Source organism: Ammospiza nelsoni, chromosome 4 (assembly GCF_027579445.1).
Source record: "Ammospiza nelsoni isolate bAmmNel1 chromosome 4, bAmmNel1.pri, whole genome shotgun sequence".
Classification (NCBI taxonomy): domain Eukaryota; kingdom Metazoa; phylum Chordata; class Aves; order Passeriformes; family Passerellidae; genus Ammospiza; species Ammospiza nelsoni.
In genome coordinates this window covers 22,722,364-22,746,629 of record NC_080636.1, presented here as the reverse complement: position 1 = coordinate 22,746,629, position 24,266 = coordinate 22,722,364, and the positions used below count along the sequence as shown (strand labels likewise).

The 24,266-nt window shown below is 38.3% G+C and overlaps 1 protein-coding gene across 7 annotated transcripts in view; it reads right to left on the bottom strand.

Annotated features, from left to right (window-relative positions):
• Positions 1 to 1,788: 1,788 nt before the first annotated feature.
• The window catches only part of TBC1D1 (TBC1 domain family member 1), a 98,577-nt gene continuing 76,099 nt past the window's right edge, over positions 1,789 to 24,266 (bottom strand). For all 7 annotated transcript variants that reach the window (XM_059470181.1, XM_059470183.1, XM_059470182.1 and 4 more), the window contains 8 exons: positions 23,518 to 23,703; positions 19,592 to 19,753; positions 17,616 to 17,774; positions 14,400 to 14,644; positions 13,813 to 13,972; positions 9,387 to 9,556; positions 6,510 to 6,680; positions 1,789 to 3,578 (listed from right to left, as the gene is read on the bottom strand). In XM_059470181.1, the coding sequence (XP_059326164.1) occupies positions 3,429 to 3,578; positions 6,510 to 6,680; positions 9,387 to 9,556; positions 13,813 to 13,972; positions 14,400 to 14,644; positions 17,616 to 17,774; positions 19,592 to 19,753; positions 23,518 to 23,703 (1,403 nt within the window). In that variant the 3' untranslated portion in view covers positions 1,789 to 3,428. The remainder of the gene's footprint in view (positions 3,579 to 6,509; positions 6,681 to 9,386; positions 9,557 to 13,812; positions 13,973 to 14,399; positions 14,645 to 17,615; positions 17,775 to 19,591; positions 19,754 to 23,517; positions 23,704 to 24,266) is intronic.

The following is a 24,266-nucleotide window of genomic DNA, read 5'->3' as shown; positions in this document are numbered from 1 at the left end:
AAAATTGGATTCAGTTCCTTGCTTCACTGAATGATGGAAGAAGATCCCAAAGGAGAAAAAGAACCAGCTTTGTTGCCTTCTTTGCCATGCAGAGACTACTGCCCTTCATTCAGAGTCCTACTAGCTGCAGTTTTGTGATTTATTCCTAAATAATGCAATTCCTATCAGATTATTGTGTTTGAAAAAAATTCCAAGAATATTTATTGACTGCTATACTACAGTCCTTGCTGATCAGAATCGCTGGCAGAGCCTCTGCTCCAGCACGTGTCAAACAAGAGCTGGTGTGTGCTGGGTACCTACAGAGGTACCTGGCAAGGACACAGCATGTTTTAGTGGGACTGAGAGAGTTATTTTTGGGAGGAAGGAATAGCTGCCAGTAAAGGACAAGGCTCCAGTGGCTGCATTTCCCATTTTACATTGTTTTGGCAGAGCATTGCCTGACATACCAAGTACATGTTACAGACCTTCTGGAAGAATCTTTCAGAAAACCAGTAAGACAGTTTGACATGACTTAGAAGATCTAGATTGCACTGGATGTGAGCAACCAGTGAGAAATTGAAATATTTGGTGCAAATCATTGCACTTTTTTGTGACTCAGTTCTCACTCTAAGCAAGAGAACTTGTGCCTTTATGAAAGTGCTTTGATTTTCCCACAATAGGCACTGTATCATTTCTCCAATTCTGTATGAAATAATGATCTCTGGAAATAGACACCAGGGCAAGAAGTACACCAGACAGTCAGAAGCACAGCATGTCCCAGGTACCTACCACAATTACTCGCTGGAAGAAAACCAAACCAGAACTGGTGACCACGACACAGCGCAGCCAGTCCTCCGTCCATGCAGCACAGTACACTGCAAAGGTTTCAGAGATCCTGCCTTTTTCTTGTTGCTCAAGTCAACATCAGTTCTTGCCACATTTCAGGCTAGTCTCTCTCTGGACTACTGCATCCATGTAATTCACTAGCACACTTACACTGCATCCTTTGCTGCCTTTGTCATGCACCTTTGGAAGCCTAAGTTGCACATACCAATGAACCCCTTCCTTCCTTCCCTCCTTCTTTCTTCACTGTTTTTTCTTTTCTTCAAAGATTAGGCATCACTGCTGGGGATTTTTATCTGTAGAAATGATATGGAGAAAATGTGGATTATTTCAACTTTGATTTTCTGTGAGTGATTAATTTGCTATTTCTGCTGAGAGATTCAATTCAAATTCCACCTGATTTGCAGATGGCTTTTAAAAAAATATTCTCTGAATCAGAAATTACTGTTAATAAAGAAGATGGTATGTGATGACAATTTCTGGTGCTCAGAAAATAGGAGACCTAATTTTACACATTTTTAAGGATGCTCAGCTACAGCATAGTTAGAGTATCAAGTATCTGGGACTAGCTCTGGGCTCTATTATTTCTTTCTCATACTTCTGGACGGAAAAGCCCTGAGCTTTTTCAAAGTTGGGAACTTGGTAAGTGGTATTACTTCCCTTCAACTTCTAGTCCAAAGCCTTTACTGAGAATTTGTGTAAGCACATTACTAAGTGCACTTAGGTGAGAACTAGAGTCACTGTTCTCAGAAAGCATGAATGGGTAAATAGGTAACAAGCAACTTTAGGCTTTTCTAACTATATAGAAGCAACTGTTCCATTGGACCAGGGAGCTCAATGGAAATTAACAACCACTGTAGACAGCACTGTACTTCCAGGGGAGGTCTCATCTCACGTGGTTTTGAACTGGCACCCCACCAACTGTGGTTTTGTGTTTGAATACCAAAAAATGTAACAACATAGATGTAGGCATAGATTATTATTATTTTTATTGCTTTTGTTAAAAAGTCAGTGAATGAACGATGGCACTATGCTGTAAAAACACAACATTACTGAGTGATCTGACAGTATGAGGTCGATTATGACAAGATTTTAAACATGAAGCATAAGCTTCACTGTGGATTTCCAAATTAAAAAAAAACAAGCTTAAGAGGTAAATGGATTAATAATAACTGATGTATGTGGAATATCAATACTAAGTGAATACAAAGTGGACTTGCAAAAACCAAACATATAAAAATCATGTCCTGGGTGAATCTCCATTATAACAAAACACCAGTGCCTATAAACTCGGTGCTTAGCGACTGAAAAAAACTATGGCAATATTCCTAATTCTGAAGTTAACCCAACAAAAACATATCCAAGGGTATTATTGCACAATGTTGCTTTAACTGGCTTGCAAACTACTTTTGCATTAAGAAAAGTGAGACTTACTCTTTTAGATATGTAATCTTATTTGAAAGATGCACTGCAAAATAATGGCGTCCTAATTAGAACTTCTATACCCTTTATGAAACAGTTTAAGCATATCTGGCACATCATAAAGCTCTTGAAAGGACTCCACTTCAGAAAAAGTCTTTAGATTTCCTAAAGGATGGGTGTGCATAGAGTAGTAAATAAAGGGGGAAAAAACGACAGTGGATGTTACTTTCCCAGAAAAAAAAAGATGTCTTACATTACACAGCAGATCAGAAATAAATAAGATGAAATTTGAAGAGTCTGAATACAAATCCTTGAATGATGCTGCAAGAGTCACATGCTTCACCAATTAATGTCAGTATATTTTGTTAAGAATAATGCAATTACTATATACAGTATGTTTATCAGATAATGCTAACTAACAATACACTAAATTAATGGTAGTTAAAGAAGAAATATACTAAACCAACATACTTAAAAAAAAGGAAGGCAACCCCCAGTTATGCATAGTTACGATAATGTCCAGCTCCCTGGAGTTCAATGGATTCACACCTTCAAGCATCAGGAAGCAGTTTTCTGAGGTGTAAACAACATAATTAACAGAACCCAGCCAAGCTGTAGGGGAGTTACACCAAAAAAAATTTCAAGTCCAATACAAATCACCTGTAAATGTTACCACTGCACAGCTGCAATGGGGCAGTCATCCATTGAAAGGTTTTACACTGACATATTTCTTCAAAAGACCTTCTAAAGGATGTGCTATTTAACTTGGTGGTGATCCAGACACAAACAAAAATGTGACAAACCCAAAGCACTTAGGTTTAGAAGCACTTATTGAAGAATCCACACCATATTTACAGTGTATTGCATATGACTGCACACACTAGCAAGTTTCTCCTGTTTACTATTTCTTACGTGGCATCTTACTCTTCACAGTATTTCTACATACTAAGAACAGAAGAGTCTTTCCCCAGGCAACCAGCTTCTCTGAAATGGAAAGCCACCATGCCCTTATCTTGCTTTGCCACAGTAAGGTGTGTACAACAAACACGACAATGTCAAATCCTCACGGACAAAATGACTCAGTTCTTCCCTTTGTTTCTTGCTCAGCTTCTCTGCTCCCTTACAACTATGCAGGTCAGTCAGCATCCAGTTCTTGTCTAGTAAGAAGAGGCTTCCCATCTGTATCACCCATCTTTTTTTTGCATCTCTTCCACAGCTTTCAGCAGAGCTGCTCGCTCCTGCTCAAGAGTGAGAATGGACTGCTTCAGTTTGCCTTCATTGGTCAATAAAAGCTCTACTGTAGCTTCAAGGTTTTGGATTTTTCCATTAGCCACCTATCAAAGTAAAAAGACAGTAGGGGAGAAAGAATGGGAAGGAAAAAACTGGTAAATTTATTAATGACTGAAACCATCTTTAAACTATTTTTTGAGATTAATATATATAAAATACTAAAGAAATTATGAAAAATTAAACTCAGAATATAATGCAAAGTAATGAAATTAGAAAGTTGCCAAATCTCCAAATTTTATACCAAAGAATTGCAGGTTAAGATAAGCTTCTGTATGGGTCAGTTGGGAGATATTTTTGGCCAGCCACAGTTGTTGCTTTGCAAAACAAAGACAACTCAACATGTTAGCTGCATCCTCATTTCACCTCAACATTGAGTCCAATGAATACCAGGTTTGAAGGCAAAGGAGAAGAGGATTTAGAGCAATATGCAAATGAAAAACACATTGCGAAAAATTTCAAAAGTTCCCCCTCAAAAGGCTGCAAATACTGGCATTCTACTTTATGGTGAAACAAAGTATTAGATGGTTCAGTCACCATGTGAGACCTGTAGGTATTCTGACAACGTCAGGTATCTGTCTGGAAGTTTCAGCACTGGATAATAACATTTAGAGACAGGATGAATACAGGGTGGTCTTTGCTTTCAGGAAAGTATTTCCCTTTCTGATGAGCCCACTACCCATCATGTAATTATGATGGGTTAAAAAGTTCAGCCCTTGGGGACAAAGTATTGACAAATGATATTGACCCATTGACATTATCTGGTGATGCATTTCCCTCCTATCAGCAATGGGTCACCTTCCACCCTATGAAACAAGGTCTGATGCAGCCCACCTCCAAGACAAAGGGATTGTTCCAACACTACAGTGTAAGATGGTGAAGTTCCCTGCTGTGATTCTAGCTGCTGACTTGCCAGTACTCAGGTGGAGATGAGCTTCATAATAAACTGATTAAGGCTGTCAAGTCTATAGGGACAGGAGTGGGTGGAAGATCACAACATCACAGAGTGGATAGGGTTGGAAGGGATCCCTGGAGGTCATTCAGGTGCAACCTCCCTGCTCAACCAGGGTCCCCTAGAGCATGTCATTCAGGTCTGTGTCTTGAGTGCTTTTGAATAGCTCCAGTGAGGGAGACTCTACAACCTCTCTGGGCCACCTGTGACAGTTCTCAGTCAAGGACATTGTAAAGTTCTCATGTTCAGGTGGAACTTCCTATGCATCAGTTTCTGCCCATTCCCTCTTTTCCTACTGCTCTGCACCTCTGAGTGGAGCCTGGCTCCATCCACTTCACACCTTCTCTTCATATCCTGATGACCTGCTCCAGGAGCTCCATGTCTCTTTTGTTCTGAGGAGCCCAGAGCTGGGCACAGCACTCCAGATGTGCCTCACCAGTGCTGAGTAGAGGGGCAGAATCACCTCCCTTGACCCACTGGCAATGCAGTTCCTAATGCCCCACAGAATTCCATCGGCCTTCTTGGCCACAAGGACACTCTGCTGGCTCATGGACAGCCTGTTGTCCACCAGGATCCCCAGGTCCTTCTCCTCAGAACTGCTCCCCAGCAGGTTGGCCCCCAGCCTGTGCTGGTGTCTGGGGTTATTCCTGCCCAGCTGCAGGACCCTGCACTTGCCCCTTGTTACATTTCAGAAGGTTTTTCTGTGCCCGTCTCTCCAACCTGTCGAGGCCCTTCTGAAGGGCTGCACAGCACTCTGGGGTATTGGCTGCTCCTCCCAGCTTTGTGCCATCAGTGAACTCACTGAGGAGGCCTCTGCCCCTTCATCCAAGTCCTTGATGAATGAGACAAATAATACTGGGCCCAGTATTGAACCTTGTGCAACACTGCTAGTCACAGGCCTCAAACTGGACTCTGTGCCACTGACCACAACCCTTTCAGCCAGTTTGCAATCCACCACACTGTCCACTGTCCAGCCCACACTTCCCAAGCTGAAGATCCTTGATACAGGTATTTACAGGACATCACATCTTGATTATCATCCCAGAAATCCGTCTTCCCCTTACTGTATCCAACAATTTCCTTGTCCATATTGGCCCAAAGCTTTATGAAAATATCTTGCAGAAGAGTGCCTCTCCTTCTGACTTCTCTAAGGCTCAAGCTAGAACCTAAAACAGGATCAGATCTCACAGGATCAGAATGTACAGCTGAAGAAAATTTTTGTTAGGAGGGGCAATCTAAATCTGCATGATTGACTGGCTTTAGTCAGGAAAAAGAACCAATGTCTGAGAAACCTAAACTTCCCTCAGCAATTATCTTACTAAGTTTATGTCTAACAATAATCAAGAGGTTTGAAATGTCTGCTTCTTACCCTTGAAGTCCCTTTCTCCATCCAACTAAATGCACAGTCAAAAGTTCTATAGCAAACATCTGTTATAAAGCAGCCAGAAAACGGACTTCTTACTCAGATAAGCAAAGAATAACCCCTTACAAAGAACAGATACACTGCCTCTGAAAAAGCTGCAGAATATATATTTTAGAAATTATTATTTCACGTAATGTTTAAACAATCTGGAAAACAGCTAAAAATTTGCAATAGAAAGTATGCCTTTATAGACAATGCATCCTTTCTAATGTATCCTTAAATTGAGACATTAGAATTAGTATACCCATTTTTGGCAGAGTAGTATCCCTGCTGTAATAAAGCAGTGACTGAAAATATAAAAATGAAGCTGAAAAAGCACTTTATTTTTAGTTATCTTCTACAGATAAGATTTTAATTAAAAGAGAAGAGGCAGTGTATTGAATCTTTTCACTAACTACAAGTATATGCTCTAACCACCCCTCAGAATTTCTTCTGCATGTAAAATTTGACAGCTAAACTAAATAAAACTTTAAGTGGCTACATTTTAAATTCACTAGACCAAACACCAATCCCTCCTGTGAAGTGGAGTAGGACAGGCTCTTCTGAAAAGGTGCATCAATTAAAAAATTAGAATGTTAATCATATATGAAATATAAATTGTACCTGTAGTTCTTCCAGGAGATCAAAGTTTTGTTTGCGTAAGCTGCTGTTTGCCTTTTCTAATTTATCCAGTCTCTGATTGTCATTTAAAGAAGAATCTATAAGCTCATCCTGAAGCACATGATATTCAACTTCATAAGCTTGCAACTGCTTGGCAATATCCATTTCAAACACCTGTTGTATAGAAAAATATTATTAGGTGCTGTGCAGATCAAAATCGTTGCTCTTTCAAGGCTTTAAAATCTATTGATCTAGATCTAGACTCAGATATTTAATCAATGCATACAAGAAAATAACTTATTTTTTGGTATACACATTTTCTATTGTGGAAATGGCAAGCCTGAGGCAGTAGAGTGCAATACATTGGCATTGGATCTACTTAAAAATTTTGCTACTGATTTGCTGCCTGACTTCAGCAAAACTACTTACACTAAAGGTTTCAAGGCTGTGGACATTGTAGGGTATTCCCCTTTTCAAACTGAATACATCTCAGTTTGGCATAAACCCTTGTAGTCATACTCAGAATTAGTTGTCAGTTCAGAAAAAGTGTGGTCCAAAGTCCTGCCACATGTGTAAGGCTAAGTAAAAGAAAAGCCTTAAATGAAAAACTGTAGACTTTGCTATCTTTATTTATGACTCTATAGTATTTTTACAGACTGAAAGAATAAATTTTCTATCCTTACACTAACACACTTAACAAAAACATAATGTAACATCAAAATACATTTCTATTATTGTTAAATACAAATCACTGAAACGAATGCTCAGTCTTATCCATGAACATTAAGAAAAACTTTTATTTTAAAAGCAGATAAATAAACTGAGATGCAGAGTGACCCAAGGGAAAAAACCCTACTATTTTCTTTTCCTTTTTCAAGGTTTTGGCAAACATCTGCCTTCAAATTATTCATTAATATGACTCCAATTTCCACTACAAGCAATGAAGAAGGTAGTAAATGAAAAGGACAAGTGTGCCAATCACAGAACATAGAAGAAATAAAAGTTGTTTTAAAAATGTATTTGAAAAATACCCCACGAAAGGAAATTCCAGGGTCATTCTTTGTTTTTAAACCTCTTGTACTTTATTCATTTTGAAAATCAGTCAAATGTCAAATCCCATATGAAATACCTCTTAAAAGTAACAAGGATATTTGCCTATTTTATTTATCTGCTCTGTCTACGAAACTTTAACTGTTGGTTAAAGAAAACATCAGATTATGAAAAGCTTCTGTCATATGTCCAATAAAAATTATCTCATAGTTAAATAGCAGCAGAAATGTATTTACTGAGCATCTAAGCACAGAAGGCTGAAATACAATTTTAGTTTGAGTTTGATTACGCATAGGGAATTTTCATTTTCTGTGAATCTGAGCATCTCTGGGGAAGACACCCTGTTGAAATTTCAATAAAACAAGCAGCGCAATTCAGCAGGGCAGAATGTTAGTTCCTCTCATGACCTCTGCCACTTTTAGCCTCTGTGCTCCTGAGGAGGGAGGGAAATCCCTGCTGTCATAACCAGAGTATGAAATCTGAAAGAAGGGAAACTTGAGGCAATAAAATGTTTGATTTGAAACCTAGCTAACTGAAGGCATGTTAAGGCATGGAACCAAAGGCCATGCTGGAGAAGGATGAGGAGCATGGGGATTAACACAGGAGCTGTGTATGGACTGTGGGCTGGTCAAACAGCTTCTCTCTTCAGAGTCAGCCCTGATCAAAGGGGGGAACTGCTCTTCCTTCTACTCACTTCTACCTTCCCACTGCTCTTCCTTCTACTCACTTCTACCTACCCACTTCAAATTTAGAGCAGTCAGGGCTGCCTAAACAGAGCATCCCTCCCTCCTTCAGCTCAAAGCACATGGTTTTCTGCAGGTCACCTAAGCACTGCAAGTTTTTCAGCCTGACAGGTAACACACAACCTCCTTTGCCCCTTGGAAATTCCTTCTTTCCTTCCTCCTGCACAGACGTTCTAGTTCTCATGTCTTTCCTTTGACAGTAAGCACCAGGAGCCTTTTTTCTGGCCCCAATGTGAGCTGTGTGTCCCTGAAGCTTTGCTGCCAGGGCTCAGAGCGAGCCCTTCAGCAGCCCTCTGCAGAGCACTGTGCTGCTGCTTTCTTTATCAACCCACGGGCTTTGATCTCTGGCAGCCCTTGGTGGGTGTCAGCATCTGCAGTTCTGCACAGCACAGCCCCCATGTTCTGGACCACAAAAGGCCTTCAGAAAAACTGGCTAAAGCCCATCTTCTATTTGTCTGCAGTTTAGATGTCAAGTGTAAAAAACACTTAGGGTTTTTAAACAGGCAAGCCTTAATTTAAATAATTTCTGTTTTTTCATAATACTTAAGTATCATCTGGAGTATTAGCAATGTTGCATCATCTTCCTTGTCTGCTGTTCAAAAGAATTGTATCAAGGATTCCAAGTCTTGCTCTCTAGAGTCACTACTCACTGCAACAGTCTGCACTGCCCAGTGTACTCCCGACAGAATTAGAAAGGTGCTGCTGTTACACACTGGGCCAGCACCATAAAGGCCAGTAGAGACAGAGTGGATGTGGGAAGGCTTCTAATTTCATTAAGGTTAACATTTGTGAGGCTCTTGTAAGTCAATTTTTGCTTCTGATATGAGACTTGGAAGGCAAGCTTTGATGAAATAAGAATTAATTTTCACTAAAAGTTTCATAAAGTGACAATAACCAATGGTTACAATATCATACAAAGCTACTAAGTCATCTTGGTTTACAAGTCATCTGCTTCCAGAAGTTTTCAACATCTTCCAAACTTCAAGTGAGTTCTCAGCTTGAAGTAGTAGCTGTTCTGCTTTTTCTGTTGAGAACTTAACAAAAGCATTCCTTTGCATACCTCTCATGTGTTCAGTTTATTTCATACCTGACTAATGGTCTTTTCCATCTGTACCAAACCCAAGTTGGGAAGAGTGCTTTTAATAAAATCAACAATAGTTTCTAGATTTTCATGCTGCAGAATCAAGGGCTTGTGGCTTCCCAAAAGGCTTAAAGCCACTTTAAATATAGCCTCTGATCCTTGAAGAAAGAGCATATCTGTGAAAACAAGGAAAAAACAGGTTATATCAAGCAAACACATCTTTTGACAAGAATATCAAAGCCAAAAATAGTCAAAGGACAACAACTTCTGATAGGAGTGACCTGGAGGTTAGATACACTGTGCTGGACATGTGCTCTTGGCTTTAGAAGTTTTATAGGATCAAGATTATTACTGTGAATACCACACTTGACTAACACAACACTTATTAATTTGTTTAGTGAGTTTTCACCAAAAAAAAGCAATTCAAGTTTAAGCTAGGTCTACAATAAACTAAGTAGTCAAGTTTATCAATGTTGCCACTTTTTGTGCATGTAATACTTTAGTGGACTGTTTTCATGCTTGTAGGAATATAAATTTGAATAGAAATCTACTCCCAATGCCCTTTAAAAATCGTAGTACAATAGGGAAAAAACCTATACCTGAAGACACAACTGAAGAACTGAAATTTGGTTTTTCTCTCATGTGGTGGAAAAGCCACAAAACCACAATAAAACATTTAGCACATGAGGCTAAATGCACACTTTCCAGTAGCCTCAAGTTTCAGGTGCATGTGTTTATTTTTAGTAGGTGTCTCAACCACTTCTGTTAATATGCTAATAAGGGTATTAATAAATACCCTGAAATCTTAGTCATACAGCTTAGGTGTAAATATTGCAGGTGGCCCTGCAATGACAGCACCTGGCATACCAAGCACACTGAAACCACAATATACAGTGACCTTTCAATGTAATGTCCTTTCCTTTCTTTTCTTTTACAAAGTGCTTATGTATTTATAGAGTAAAGAAATAGAAGTCTGCAATAAAGGCATCAGAGAAGAATCCCAGTCTGTACAAACAGCATTGCCCTGCACTTGACTTTCCTGCTACTGTCAGAATCTGCTCCTGGTCTCATTGAAGGGCTCAACTTGCTACAGACAAAAGCATCTAATGAATTAAACAATACTCATGGAGGTGATAAAGGAATAGAAGATACTGTGGAGTTTTTATCATATTTCCTAAATATAAAATTACTTTGAAAAGGCTTCTCTCTTGTTCTTTCCCCGCTTTGTATTTGAAGCTGTGAATGCAGCCACAATCAATATTTCAATACACAAACACTTCACTTAAGAAGTAGCATAGTTAGCATAGTGACACAAAAAAAAGGCTTGATACTAAAAAAAAAAAAAAAAAAGAAAAAAAAAAAAGAAAAGAAAAGTAAAAAAGTAAAGCAAAGAGATAGAAAAAACCCAGCATGCTTTCCAGCAAAACTACAGTTATCTCTGATGTAGTGAAGAACCTATGAAAGCACTGGCTAACAGCCTTTCTTAGTAAAACCAAACTCTATTTCCAAATTTGTATTATAATGAAATTCCCCTCTTGCACTCTTTAGCTTGCAATGTTGAAGCTATAAGTCATTTCACTCTCTCCCTCCAAGAAAGAAAAGCACAAGTAAAAACTAACCACAAATCTCACACGTTCTTGCCATTTGTCCTAGAAGGGGTGTAACATTTTTCAGCTCTGTGTTGAGCTGACTGTGAACTCCAGTGGCAGAAATGATTAAAAAGTTGTAACAGAGAAGGCATCTGCCTCAATTCTCTATTGAAACTCATAAGTATGGGAAAATGATTCATAGGGAAAGCTCCGTATTAGGACAGGAAATACTGAAGAACAGCTAGAAACACAAAGTGAAAAAAGCAAAGCTAAAAAGAATGTGTTTTTATGATTCAGCACCTGCCCCATAATGACATGCAGATTAACTCAAGGTGACCTGAAAGTTGTTAATGAAAGTCTGCATGACTGAGCTGGTAATACACAGCTGAAATCCCTCTCTCATTTAAAACAGCAAGTATTTAACAAAGACCTGTTTGTTGTCCACTCCCCATGCTTCATATTAAGCAGGCTCCCAGCCAACAACAACACAGTGAAGGTACCCAAATTAATGTCAGCATGACTGGCAGGCTACAAGATTAAAAAAAATTACCTTTTATCTACAATCTTGAAACAAAATAAACACTATTCCATCAAATCTCCTCTATGAAAAAGTAAGCAGGGGTACTAAAGAACGCATCTTTCGTAACACTCTACTTTCATCAGCTCCTGCTCAGAAGTGTTCAAAGTTTGGACAGATAAATGAAAATTTAAAAGGAGTTTTGCTATTTGATTTATAAAACAGTCTAACCCATTTATTTTACATATTGCCTGTTAGATGTCTGCAAAAAGCATGCTCTATGGAAATGCAAAAGAATGGGCTGTAACAATTATATAATTCAATATGAGCGGGCTAGTTTCAAATACTAGGGGTTCAGAAATTAACATGCTAGAAAATGGCAGTGCAATCTCAGACTATTAGTAACCTATAATTCAGTCACTTCAGCATCAACATTCTTTCCTCCCAAGGGTTCTAATAAGTGAGCAATGAAAATCTGTATAAATATGTTCTGCAGGAATGTGTGAAGATATAGATCAAAAATGACTGGATTTTAACTTGCCATGTTGCTGCTGACAGCCATTGGCAGAGGAACAGCTCTAACCTTTTTTGTTTAAAGTTGTGTTTCAGAGTCTTTAGTATGGGTGAGGACAAGACTTTACTTTCTAATGTAAGAGAATGTTCAATGTTCCTAACCAACATAGCTCCAGTAAATACTGTTTTAAGGAAATTACTAAATACCAAGGAGATACTGAATTTAAGGAAAATACGAAATACAAAGCTGCAAGTGTTGGTCACATTGAACTTTCTAAAAAACATCAGAGGTTTCTAAGAAGCAACAGTTTCTGTCACACATGCTTTTCTCTTCTTGATCTAAAATCAGATGTATGGAGATCATGTATCTGTGCCTTCTATTCTAATGCAAAGTCTTTGTTTTCTAAAGCTCTACAATCCTTCAATGACAGAGAAAATACTAATCTGTGTATTAAGGCAGAAATCCAAATATACTGGATACAGAAGGCACTTTTACAACATCACTGCAGTCAATTGCATTCAAACACTTCTTACCATGTACAATACTATGAAAGATTAAGAATAACAAAAAGAGGAGCTGATTATAAACAGTATATGACACTTGCATACAGCACCTAATTTGATTCCTACAGATTATTACTGTCAGCTACATACTTGTTGATGCACATTAACCTGCTTTGCACTCTTCAAGGAAAAAAAGATGCTCTTTTCCCTGGAGTTTGGATGCTAATCATGGGACATATAGTTTTAGTCTATACACCATCCTTTTCACTGTGAACTTTTCTAGCATTACTTTTAGCATGCCCTTAAACAGAAGCTAGACAGGATTCTCTTTGGTTCTTCCTGAGCTCTATATTCCTATTTGTGGTAGGCAGAACCATATTTTTTTAAGTCAAGAAAGTGTCAGTATTAATCTGCTAATGATGAACAATTTCTTCATTGCATCTCAATGACTAAGGAAAATGAAACTGGCTTCTCACTAGAAGAGAAGAACTTGGGAGAAAGTTCCAATCCACCCCACTCATTATGGACAATCCAGTACCACATAATGAAGTGGAAAAACAAACAACTGAAAAGGAAACAAAGCATCTTCTCAGACATCAAACAGTCCATGAAATATACATGGCATGTATATGGTAGATGGCATCAAGGTAAATTCTTAACTGGAATTTAATTAAAAAAGAAAGCTTCTGTAGATATTAAAAATAGGCTACAGAAGTGACTTTAGAAACTAAACCCCAGATGATGCCAAACATTTTTGGAACTAAAACTGTCAGGACAAGAAACACTAGGTTAAATGTCTTGTATTTCTGCAGAGTAAGTCCATGATTACACTGCAAGGGCCATCTCTGTGTGCGTCTTAAAACATAATGCTCAAGCTAATTTTCTGCTGACACTGCTGGAAATTATGATAATGGACTAAATAGATATACTTCTCAGTATGTCTACATCATCTCTTTTCAGCTTGAAAATAACTAATTGTTGGTGTTGAAGTGTCATTGTCATAATACAATGGCTGCCTTCACAGCATCAAATTTTACATCCTCTCTAAAAGTGGTTACAAGGTGGGAAAATGTAATAATGGGGATGAAAAGACACTAGGGACTGTTGTTTACTTTTCTCCTCTCTCATCCACTTTTACTGATATACTGCACATTCCATAGGATGACTTCTGTTGTTTTTCTTCTGTTCACAGTAAGCAAAATATTTCTCCTGGGTGTCTGAAACTGCTTGGATAGTAATGCTATAATAATACCAAGATTCCACATGTAAGACTTCAAAAAGAACAGAGAGAAGTTTTATGAAGAATTACCAAACACTCTGGATACAAATCCAAGGGGAAACTGGGAGGCAAACATGGTGAGAAACCAGGGAGCAGCATAGAGGCTGGGGCCAATCTCATGAGCCTCCAGGTGGTTATACAGATCTCGATGGTAGTCATGAAGAAGTCGAGACAATTGGTACATCTGGATCTAAATGGAATAAGAACAAGAGAATAAAGATCAACACGTTTTAACATTCATAACAGCAAAGTCCATGCTTCATCCTTGTCAGAAACAGAAAGGTATTGTCAATTGATGTTTGGATGAAATTGTGTGGAAACAAGAAATACCTGGAAGCCACCTAAAAGACACAGGATGGGTCACCTCTGAGCCTACAACAGGCTCATTTGTAGGGTCATTTGAACGCAACAGAAGTCTTTTTATTTATAGTTTCCACAGTTTCCCCACAAGTATTTTGATTTGAAAATCATGCATTTAAGATGATGTATTCTTTTCCTAGATTATCCTTCCCTATTTTTAAGAATTCAATTTAAGTTCAGTTTCTGACAATGCTAGCTGTATTGCATTATTATTATTTAATATTAGCATCTTTTACTTAAAAAAAATGAAATCATACCTGCAAAATTGTCATATCAGGACGATACTGTTTTCTCAGGCCCATGTCAAACATAAGAAACTTCAGCATTTTAAAAGCATCTTCTTCACTCATATGAAGCAGTAAAACTCCTGCTACAAAACTAAGGCCCTGGCAATATCCTACTTCCTGGTCCAGAAGTGAATAGGCTTTCAAAATGTTGTAGAGTGACAGTTGCCCAGCCCCCAGCTGTGCTGAGAAGTACGGATGTGTTGGAAATGTGCGCCCTGCGAAAAGAGCTGAAGTTAGCGACTGGAACTAAAAAATAAACAACATAACCCCCAAAACCTTGTCATACTGTCAAATTAAACAGTCTTTCAAAACTGTAGATTCTTTTGAGAAGTAGATTTTGAGTCAACCCAGAGGAAGACCATAAGAAAGTTAACAATACAGAACAATTGACTCTTATACTCCACCACTGCTTTGTTACAGATTTTTGCTAAAACTTCCGAAGGCAAAGTTTTCACTTTTAGGAAAAACCCTCCCCCTATCAAACTTCCACTGTGAAATACCTCAATGGAGGAGAAATCTGAATACCTCTTTTGTTCTACTATTAAGTGATCTTGTTTTCTGGTTGCCCACTTGTTAAATACTACCCCACCCTTTAGCTCCTGGAATGCTGCTGTGCTACCAGATAATATCAGAACTCCTGTTTCAAGACAAAGCCTGGGGCAGAGTCCTTCTGCCATCTGGAAGCTGCTCTAGCCTGTCACATGGGACAAGGCATTCAGTTCTGAGTAGGTCTCCCTGGCCAGGCTGTCAGAGTTGAATGTTACAGAATAAGTATTTCTAGCTTTCAAATGAGAAGGAGCTTGCATTCCTTTGCTTGAAGGACAAGTTACTACAGCACACTGAAGGCAGACCTGCACTGCCTCACTCAGGCAGCAAAGCTCGTTTCTTGTTAAGTCATGAAAAAGAGTTACAAGCTCAGCAAGAATAAGAACGCTAAGAAGTTCTAAAAACCAGTAAATGGAGGAGAAGAACTGCTAAACTCACAAACTGACATGCTTCTGAGTGCTCTGATGTTGGCTTAAATAAGAATTTTAGCCTTTATTTTGGACCAAAGATCTCTGACCCTACCCAGAAGAGACTAAATGAACTGTGATATCACTAGAGCCCCAGAATGCTCTAGGTTAGTACCTATTACTTTACTTTTTAAAATGCAATAAAACAGAACCTAATTTTCCTACCATGTTCAGCAAACACCCAGTGATGGATGGTTTCCTACAATGCTAGCACTGTGACATGTAAATTGGGCCAGCAAAACAGCTGCTATACCTTAGCTCTGCACCCATATGCACACTCACAGCCTCAGGAAGCACTATTTACATCTGAGGATGCATCAATTCAACTAAGTGTGAGCAATACTATTACAGCTTTGGCTCATACTGTGTTAACAAGACCTACTTAGCCTAATTTGGGAAAGATTGTCAAGTATTACAACCACTATATAGTGAGAACATAGCTTTTTTCTTTCAAGCTGTAAGTGCACGCTCTCAGAAGGATTCTTAAAGATTAAGAGAAAATGCTTCTGATGGCCTGAAGGCACACAGGTCACAACATGCAAATCCCTTCTAGCTGCCTATCCAGTTATGCTGTCCGTTACCATGCAGCACAGCAGTATTTCAATGTAAATCACTAGGAAGTCTTCAGCTTCCTGATTCACCTTATGGTTATGACAGGGCCCAATCCCTCTTTCAGCTAGCGGGCTGGCAAATAGCACCCTGGAGAAACAGCAGCTTGCATGAAAACCACCATGAAGTTACCAATTTGCCAACACAAGCAGTCATTTGTTTCTACAAGAAGAGCACATGGCTAAGATGAGAAGTATTTGTGCGCAGAACCAGGTAGAAAATATGAACAGCTTGCTGAGCCAGTAAGCCCCAGTCTGCCATTTGAGACAGCCAAGCTCAGACTGGCTGTGCTCCCTACTGTCCAGGAGTTGTGCCAGCACTATCCCTCTGCTAACGTGTTCAATTTATTTGTCCAGCACAAAACTGTTCACCTCTTACTGAACCACTTCAGTGTCCCACCCTTCACTGCCAGGGCTATCAACAGCAGGTATGCTGGACCAACAGGTATTTGCCAGTAAATGATCTCTGGCTGTATGTTCATGTCTCTCTCAAACACAAAAGACTGTCTGGCACTGCTGGTCCAGGGGAATGCCTAGATTGGTTTGCAAAGTCTGAAGGGAGGCAATTTACACATACTGCCACTGCCCCTTCCCAGCTGGCATTAAAGCTCCTTGGACTGTTACTTTCCCAGTGCCAAGTCAAAACCAGGCAGGTCTGCCAAGTAGGGGAAAGTGAAGGTGGCAGCCACCACCCTCTCCCACCTCCGGTCACGCCACTTTCTGCAGGAACACACCTGTTCCTTCACATTCCTATGTATCTTCTATGCACTGCTTTGGTTTTTTGACTTACTTTACCAAGTGTTCCAAAAGAGGAGAAATAGCCTCTTTTTATCTAAAGCTTAGGTCACCACTTAAGTTTGACAAATCTTCTCACAGTTTAGTACCCACTGAAGACAGTCAGCACATTAAGTTTTTAATAAAATAATAAATGAGGGCTCCCAGACAGCTCTGGGTAAAGGTAATCCTTCCTTATCAGGCAAGAAAGGGGGTAGATCCACTTGCAGTGAAAAATGCTTAAATACTGTTTGAGTAGTTATAAAGAGCAGAATTATGATGGGACAATTTTGTACTACTGCTTTACAGAAAAGATGTAAGAGAAAATAATGCAATAATAAAAATAAAATAATACAGATCAATCCAAGTACAACTTTTTCCCCATAAATTTTTATCCTGACATTTGGTTACTTGCAGTGCATAATCTCCTTTGATGGAGTTTTTAATTGCAAATTCATTTAATCAAATGCAGTGATAATGGACTTCTTAAACTGACCCATACAGCTCCTCAGAACCAAAGTGTCAGTGCTATGCTCTGCAAGACATTGATTTTTTGCCTTTATTAGGGAAGAGCATATTAAATACTGAGTTCAATGTGGGAGCATCCCACACAAAAGGGCTGTGATCCTCTTGGAAAAACATCAGCTTCTGGTTTCTCACACCAGATTAAAAGCAGCTCTTACCAACAACCTATTATTAAATAGTCAAAGGCATTTTGTGTGCGACCTTCTTTAAGTATCTCACAGAGATCACAAACCCTTTTATTAATTTCAGACCACCACTGTACTTACCTAGGTCAATAAGAATTGCATGCTGCTGGGAAGTTAGTTGCTTTAGGAGTTCTTTATAAGGTGTGTCCTTTGGTTGTTGTTTACTTGGAAACTGATGTTTAAGATGGTATTGCTCAGCTAGAAACTTCCAGATCTCCCCACGGTGGTGACGTGGTACTCCTGAGCAGAGAAAGCAATTAAATCAGAAATTTGTACTCCTACTGAGGCTTCTGCTGTAGTTAACAGGATTGAGGAAATGAAGATGCATAGTCAGGCAGATCCCTATTGGCTACTTCCAGTGGACCACAGAAGTAGATGAAACTACAGTGCTTTTAGTTCCTCAACCAATAAAAGACATCAGCACCTTAACAGGAGTGATTTAAAGCAGAAAGAAATACTATGAACTGCCTAGGGTTAATGCTTACATCCAGTCTGAGAAGCACTAGAAGAGGCATCAAGAATTGCAATACTTGTCTCTGAATATGCTTATCTCAAATTTTTCTGTGTAAAGTACACAATAAAGTACTGCAATAGAACTAATTCACACTTTTTTCTAATATAGCATGGACTCTGATGTTATGAGTAGGTTTTAGGAAGGTAGGGTGCACACATATCAAAATATAGATAAGTACAAATGAGACGTGATCTAGAGACTACAACACAAGGCAGATAATCAGATAGCAAATACTGTATTTCTAGTTTTGCTATTGGCTTGCTTAATGACTGGTGCATATAAAAATGTTTTAAAGTTTGAATTTATTCTCTGTAAAAACAGCAGATGTTACTTAACTATTTCACATAAGTAATGACAGCTTTCATTTTTAAACTGTATGTAAAGCTCTGAGAGTAAAATTAATTCAGCACAAGACTATCACTCACTATTAAATCAGCTACACAAGAAATCAATGCACTTTCATTTGGGGAAGTGTTCCATCTAATCTATAATGTACTGGAACCAGACACTACAGTTTGAAGTAACTTACAGCTTGAAGTTCTTAGGACTGTTTTTTTCTTTTGGTATATTTGTAACATATGGAGGACAATAACAATAGGAGAAATCAAGATTTACTGAAGCATAAAAGTTACACGGAAAGATAACAAATCACATTAGGATTTGATATTGTTAAAAATCTAGAACTACCCAGTTATCTTAAATGGGCAATTTGGTTTAACTTGCTTGTATAATTGCACATAGCCAGGTGCAATATTTAAAATATTAAACTTCTGATAGTGGTTAAATCTTGATACTTCCTTTATATGTTGGAAGCTTTGTAAAGAACTAAAAAAAGCTCCTTGGACCTATCTTCACCATTAGTCCATACAGCACTCAGCTTAAGGCCTTTGGGTCCAACCACGGCAAACCAACATTAAGTAATAGCCCAATTTCTTAGAACATGTAAAAAACATCTTTAGGTTGTATTACTTTTGCTGCAGTGGAGATAGGGGTGGTTGGTCAGCCCTGCAATAGTGAGGAAGACTGTAAGCGGTGTCTGCAAGGACAAAGTTCCTGAACTCAGAGAAAGTTCTTGACCTCAGAGAAAAGACAGTTCTGCAGAGATACTACGTCTACTGTTTGTGCACAGACATAGTACACAGCCTGGAATAGAGAATTTCCAGAAAACAGTGCAGAGGGCTTCTTCAGTGATTCACACAGTCATTTATTGGCACTCTCCAGGCTTTTTTCTCTTTAATTGTAACTTTTAATTTATAAAATTAGATTGCAAAAACTGTAATGCATTGAGGTAGTATACAACTCTCCTGGTAAGGGCAGATGTTATTCAAAAATGTATGCTGTAGTTCCAGTGATACAACTGCAGCTACCACTGAAAGGGACTGGTACCTGCATTTGCATAACCATTATGGTACCAAAACTTGTTACTTGTTTAGTCAGCAGCCTGAGGAACAGCACTAGAGAGAATGGTTATAAGGAGTGGTTAAGTGGCCACAGTATTCAGATACAATTTACATGCATTTCAACAACTCAAAAAACAGTTTACCTTGTCCAACAGCAGAGTGTATTTTTTCCACATCAAATTTAATCTTTGACCTTCCAGGTGTACTCAACATTTTTTCCCAAATCAAAGTTACATCTTTTAAGCATGGTGTGATTTCTTCATAGTCAAGTTTCAGGCGTCTGTTCTGCAAATTGTTTTCAGATGCTAAAAAGTGATATAATGGATGTAGCAGTTAATATTGTTTACTATTTGTAAAATGGATTCATTTAACTTACAACTGTCTGGTGCTACTACTTGAAATAATTAATATCTATAATTCCATGATTCTGGGGTTGGATCAGTTTATTTGGTTTTTGAAAGATATTATGTGCAATATTAATTGTGTTTGGCCAGTTAAATTGAATTCCCTACTTCTAATCAACTCCTAAATATGAAGAATCATGAGATATGATGACTAATGAAATAAACATATGATTTTCATAACAGGAATTTTCATTTTCCCAGCTCTTTAGTGCAGAAGACTTTCAGCAAATGAAAACACAAATCCAATTCGGTCATTTATTTGTTATGCATACAGCCCCGTAATAGTAGTAACTAAGTAAAAACAGTAGCTGGGAGAGCATCAAAAAACCATGGCAGAAATGCAAATGACTTTGTAGCAGAGTGTAATTCCAAAGTTTAGAAGTAGAGCTAGAATTTCAAAGGTTGTCTTGGTAAAGTTTTCAAGTTTTTTTCCTGTGGGGGCATTTTAGTACTATCATGTGCCCAGAAAACAGGATTTTGTAATATTAATCGTGTAAACTAAATAATTAAGCATGTTTTGTGACAGTGGATGGATCTGTGCAGGTAATAAGACCAAAAAAATAGAAGAGGAGAAAAAAAGATGTAGTTCATATGAGATACAGATATGTCAGTCATCTATTTCTAAAAGGATGAAATGATGAAAGAAAATGCTATAAGGAAACCAAGATGAAGTTACAAAGACAGCACTGAGGAGAGACAAACAGTGGGAAATGTATGGAGAAACTAACAAAATAGGTTTCAAATTTTTAACTATGCTGTAATGTGGCTGAGTACTCATTGCACCTAGTTCCAGGACATGAGCAGCTCTCTACTTACAAAAAATGAAGCAGAGCAAAAGTTCAAAATATGTAAAAGTCTGGAAAGGTTCTTTCTTTAGTATTAAACAAAAATTAAAAGGTAATTCTCTTACAAATAACATGATTTGAAACTATGTTTATAAAATAGTGTATCATGAAGTGACCATGTTTTTCAATTAATTTGTCCTGATGTGTTTACAGTACTTCTGTGTTGTGATGATGCATTACTGTAATGGTAACAAGACACTCTTATTTTGAGGATATTCTGCCATATATCATAAGCCTGCTGCTACTTTTGAGGACTTCACAGTATGAATTCCTATTCATTTCAGTCTTGAGACAATCTATGTTAAAATGTCATTATATTATCTTTTGATAATTTAATAACATTTTAATTTTGATAACTCTCCATTATTTGTATTTTCAACTCTTTTATACAAATTTAGAAAACAGTTAAAGATTGCCTGACATTTACATTGTAAATGACACTATCAACACATTAAACTCAGCTTGTTCTGAGATCTGTATCTGCAATTCAGGTTTTTTAGATAATTGAATTCTAAAGTCACAAAGGGTTATCTGGTCCTGTACTCCCACTGATTAAACAAGCATCTAGATTTTAAAAACTGAAAAGAAAAGAACTGTTTATATCTGGGAAGGGTACCTGCTTGCCCTGTAGCTGCTTTCACATGTGAATGACTTAATTCAATGAGGTTATTCATGTGAGTTGTGAGGTTACCTAAGTGTTTGCAAGATTTGGACTCAGGATATTTAATTTTTAATTCAGTAATTAACTACAAATACATGAAATGCATCCACTCATAATTTTATTACAGCCGTGTGTTCACACTGAAAGTAATTCAGTCTTTCAAAACTATTTGTCAACTTCTTAATATTTTTGTCAGGTCAAAATCAACACATTTATAAATCAGAATATTAAAAACCTTAAAACACAAATGGTATTGTATGAATATAACAAAAAAATGCATTTAAATTTCAGGTTATAGGGAAAAAAACCTTGAGTAATCTTTTAATGTTTCATCTTCTGCAAATAAATGTTTTCTGGTTCTTGGCAACTTTTCAGACTCTCCTGCTTTATTCAGTCTTCTTATGCTATGTGCAAAAATGTGACTTGTGAGGGCTGAGGTGAGAATATGCCTTTATCAACAAGCTTATTTAGATACTGACCCTACCCAATTCCCAATATCACACGTAAGCACTACTAGTAAAGATGCTGTGCTCACTGCAGCACAGTCCTCTGCTGTTTCCAACTATTGTCCCACCATCTGAGCTCTTCATGCAGCAGCTACCTAGGACACCTTCCTCACCCCACAGGGCACACAGCACAGCTGGGCCTTCAGTTCTGCCAACCTCATTCATTCACTAACTGGCTTTTCAGACATATTAATCTTAACTCATGTGTGATGGTTTTCCAATTTGTTGTTTTGGGAATACAAAATTGGAGCATCTAGTTAAACTTGCTAAAATGTGTATGGATATCAATGACCTGTACTTGCCAAAAATTTGACTGCAGGCTGTAAATTCAGATAATTTGAATACAAGAGATATTTTAAAAATCAGGAGTATAAATACACAAAACAGAGAAAATTTATTTCCAAATGCCATAAAAAAGTTACAGAAGCTCATTTACAACAGCACAGTTCTAAGCTTGAAGAGACTGTATAAATCATTTCTCTTAGCACCTCTTCTCCAGATGGCCTCAGACTCTGGCCAAGGACACTGTATATCTGGTATCCATTGTCATATTTTATTTTACTGGATTAGCTAGTACATTGCTGGGAACATGTTTGCCACCTGTGGGGTTCTTAGGAAACTTAGGTGTCAGGTGTTCTTCAAATAGGGCTGAAACAGGAGAGCTACACTGCTAGGAGCAAACAGCCCAGAGGTGGGTCGAGTGCTTTGGCAGGCCATATCCAATACCCAAGAGGTGTTCTGTCTTTCCAGCCGTGTGTCTTAGCCTGAGTTTAAAGAAATATTTCATGTTTGGTGTACTGAACTTTTCATACAGCTGGGCCCTCTTTCTAGACACTTCTTGGAAGTCTGTCCTTCCTCAAGTTGAGAAAGAAAAAGAAATATCGCCATTTTCATGCCAGGTATCTCCCCTTTTGAAGGTTCAGCTGCCTACTCCCTTCCTGAACATCTAAAAATCATCCAGATAAAAATTTCTGTCCTCATCATTCATATTTTCAAAGGAGCAGCTCTCAAAGGCAATCACTTGTGATTCTGCATACACCTGTTCTTTAAGTGTAAAAATTGCCACCAAAATGGATTTGTTGCAGCTAAGTCATTCACAGAAAAACTGCGGTTAAGAACAACTGAAAATTACAGTTTCTCAAGTCCCTTTGGACTGATCTAAGTCATTACCACTCTGCAGAAACCTTGCCTGCACAGTATGGGTACTACTGCAGGCACCCATAGTTTCATGTCCACACCAACCTCTTTAAGAACTTCCTCTGAACCTCAAGACTGGCTAAACACAATGTTGCAATGACCAATACTTAGACAAGGACCTGTGGATGTGAATGTAGAAAAGAATTCAGTTCATGATACTGATCATGCTGAATTCCTTGTGAGGGCTTCTAGACACCAGCCTAAAAAACCTCAGCCATGGTAAAGAGAGTGTCCCTTCAGATCAAGTAAACAAATAAAAGGTGAAGTAATAAAAAAATTATCATACATTGTCACCTACACTAATGAGTGCTGAGGGAGATATTGCTAATCTGATTTACCTGTGGGTTCCCAGAATGTTTCATTAAGTCTTGGTGCAGTCCACTACCAAGGCCACAGAGAAAACTGAAAGGTGAATTTGTATTGCAGTAGGGTGTAGTACAAAAGAACTTCACCAACCTTGTAACTTCTGGTTTTCTTTCTCCATTCTGAGGAGCAGTATCTGCTGAATGATGGCTTTCTTCCACAGCTCCCGAAGCTCATGGGGTGTCCTCTTTCTTTCTTCTTTCACCAGCCCAAAGGGGCCATCCTCACACACTGGTTCTAATGGGGATCTGGGTGGGAGATCTCCCAGTTCACAGTAATCTTTGAAAAAGAGAAGCTGCTGTTAACTACTTGGATGTCTTGAACAGGCGAATGGACAGTTTGCACATACACAGACACATCTATAGATACACACACTAACTCATGTATCCATCTATATCTAGATAGATAGATAAGAGGTAGCAATACCAAGCAAGGTTTCCCAAATGACAGCTCCAAACAGACTTGAAAGCTGATTCAGAATAAGAATCATACAGGCTAAAGCCTAGAATATTTTTTCTATAACCTGGTAAAAACATTGTACCACCCGCCAAGATCACATCTTGCTAATTAGAACTTTACCTGCAGAGAACTGAAAGGAAAAGGCAAGTTTGAGAAATTACAAAAACATAACCTACAGCTGAAACGTGGCATGACTCAAATAGCAGATAAAATCAAATACAACACCCACATAATTTGAAGAATAATCTCTAAAGCATGTTTAACAAAGAAAACACACGCCCTTAGCTGCACAAACACACCACCACCTAAGGCCATACAATGGGATGATTACCAGTTCTTAAAGTAAATAGGTGGAAAGAGACACAGGCACTTAAGACATGCTT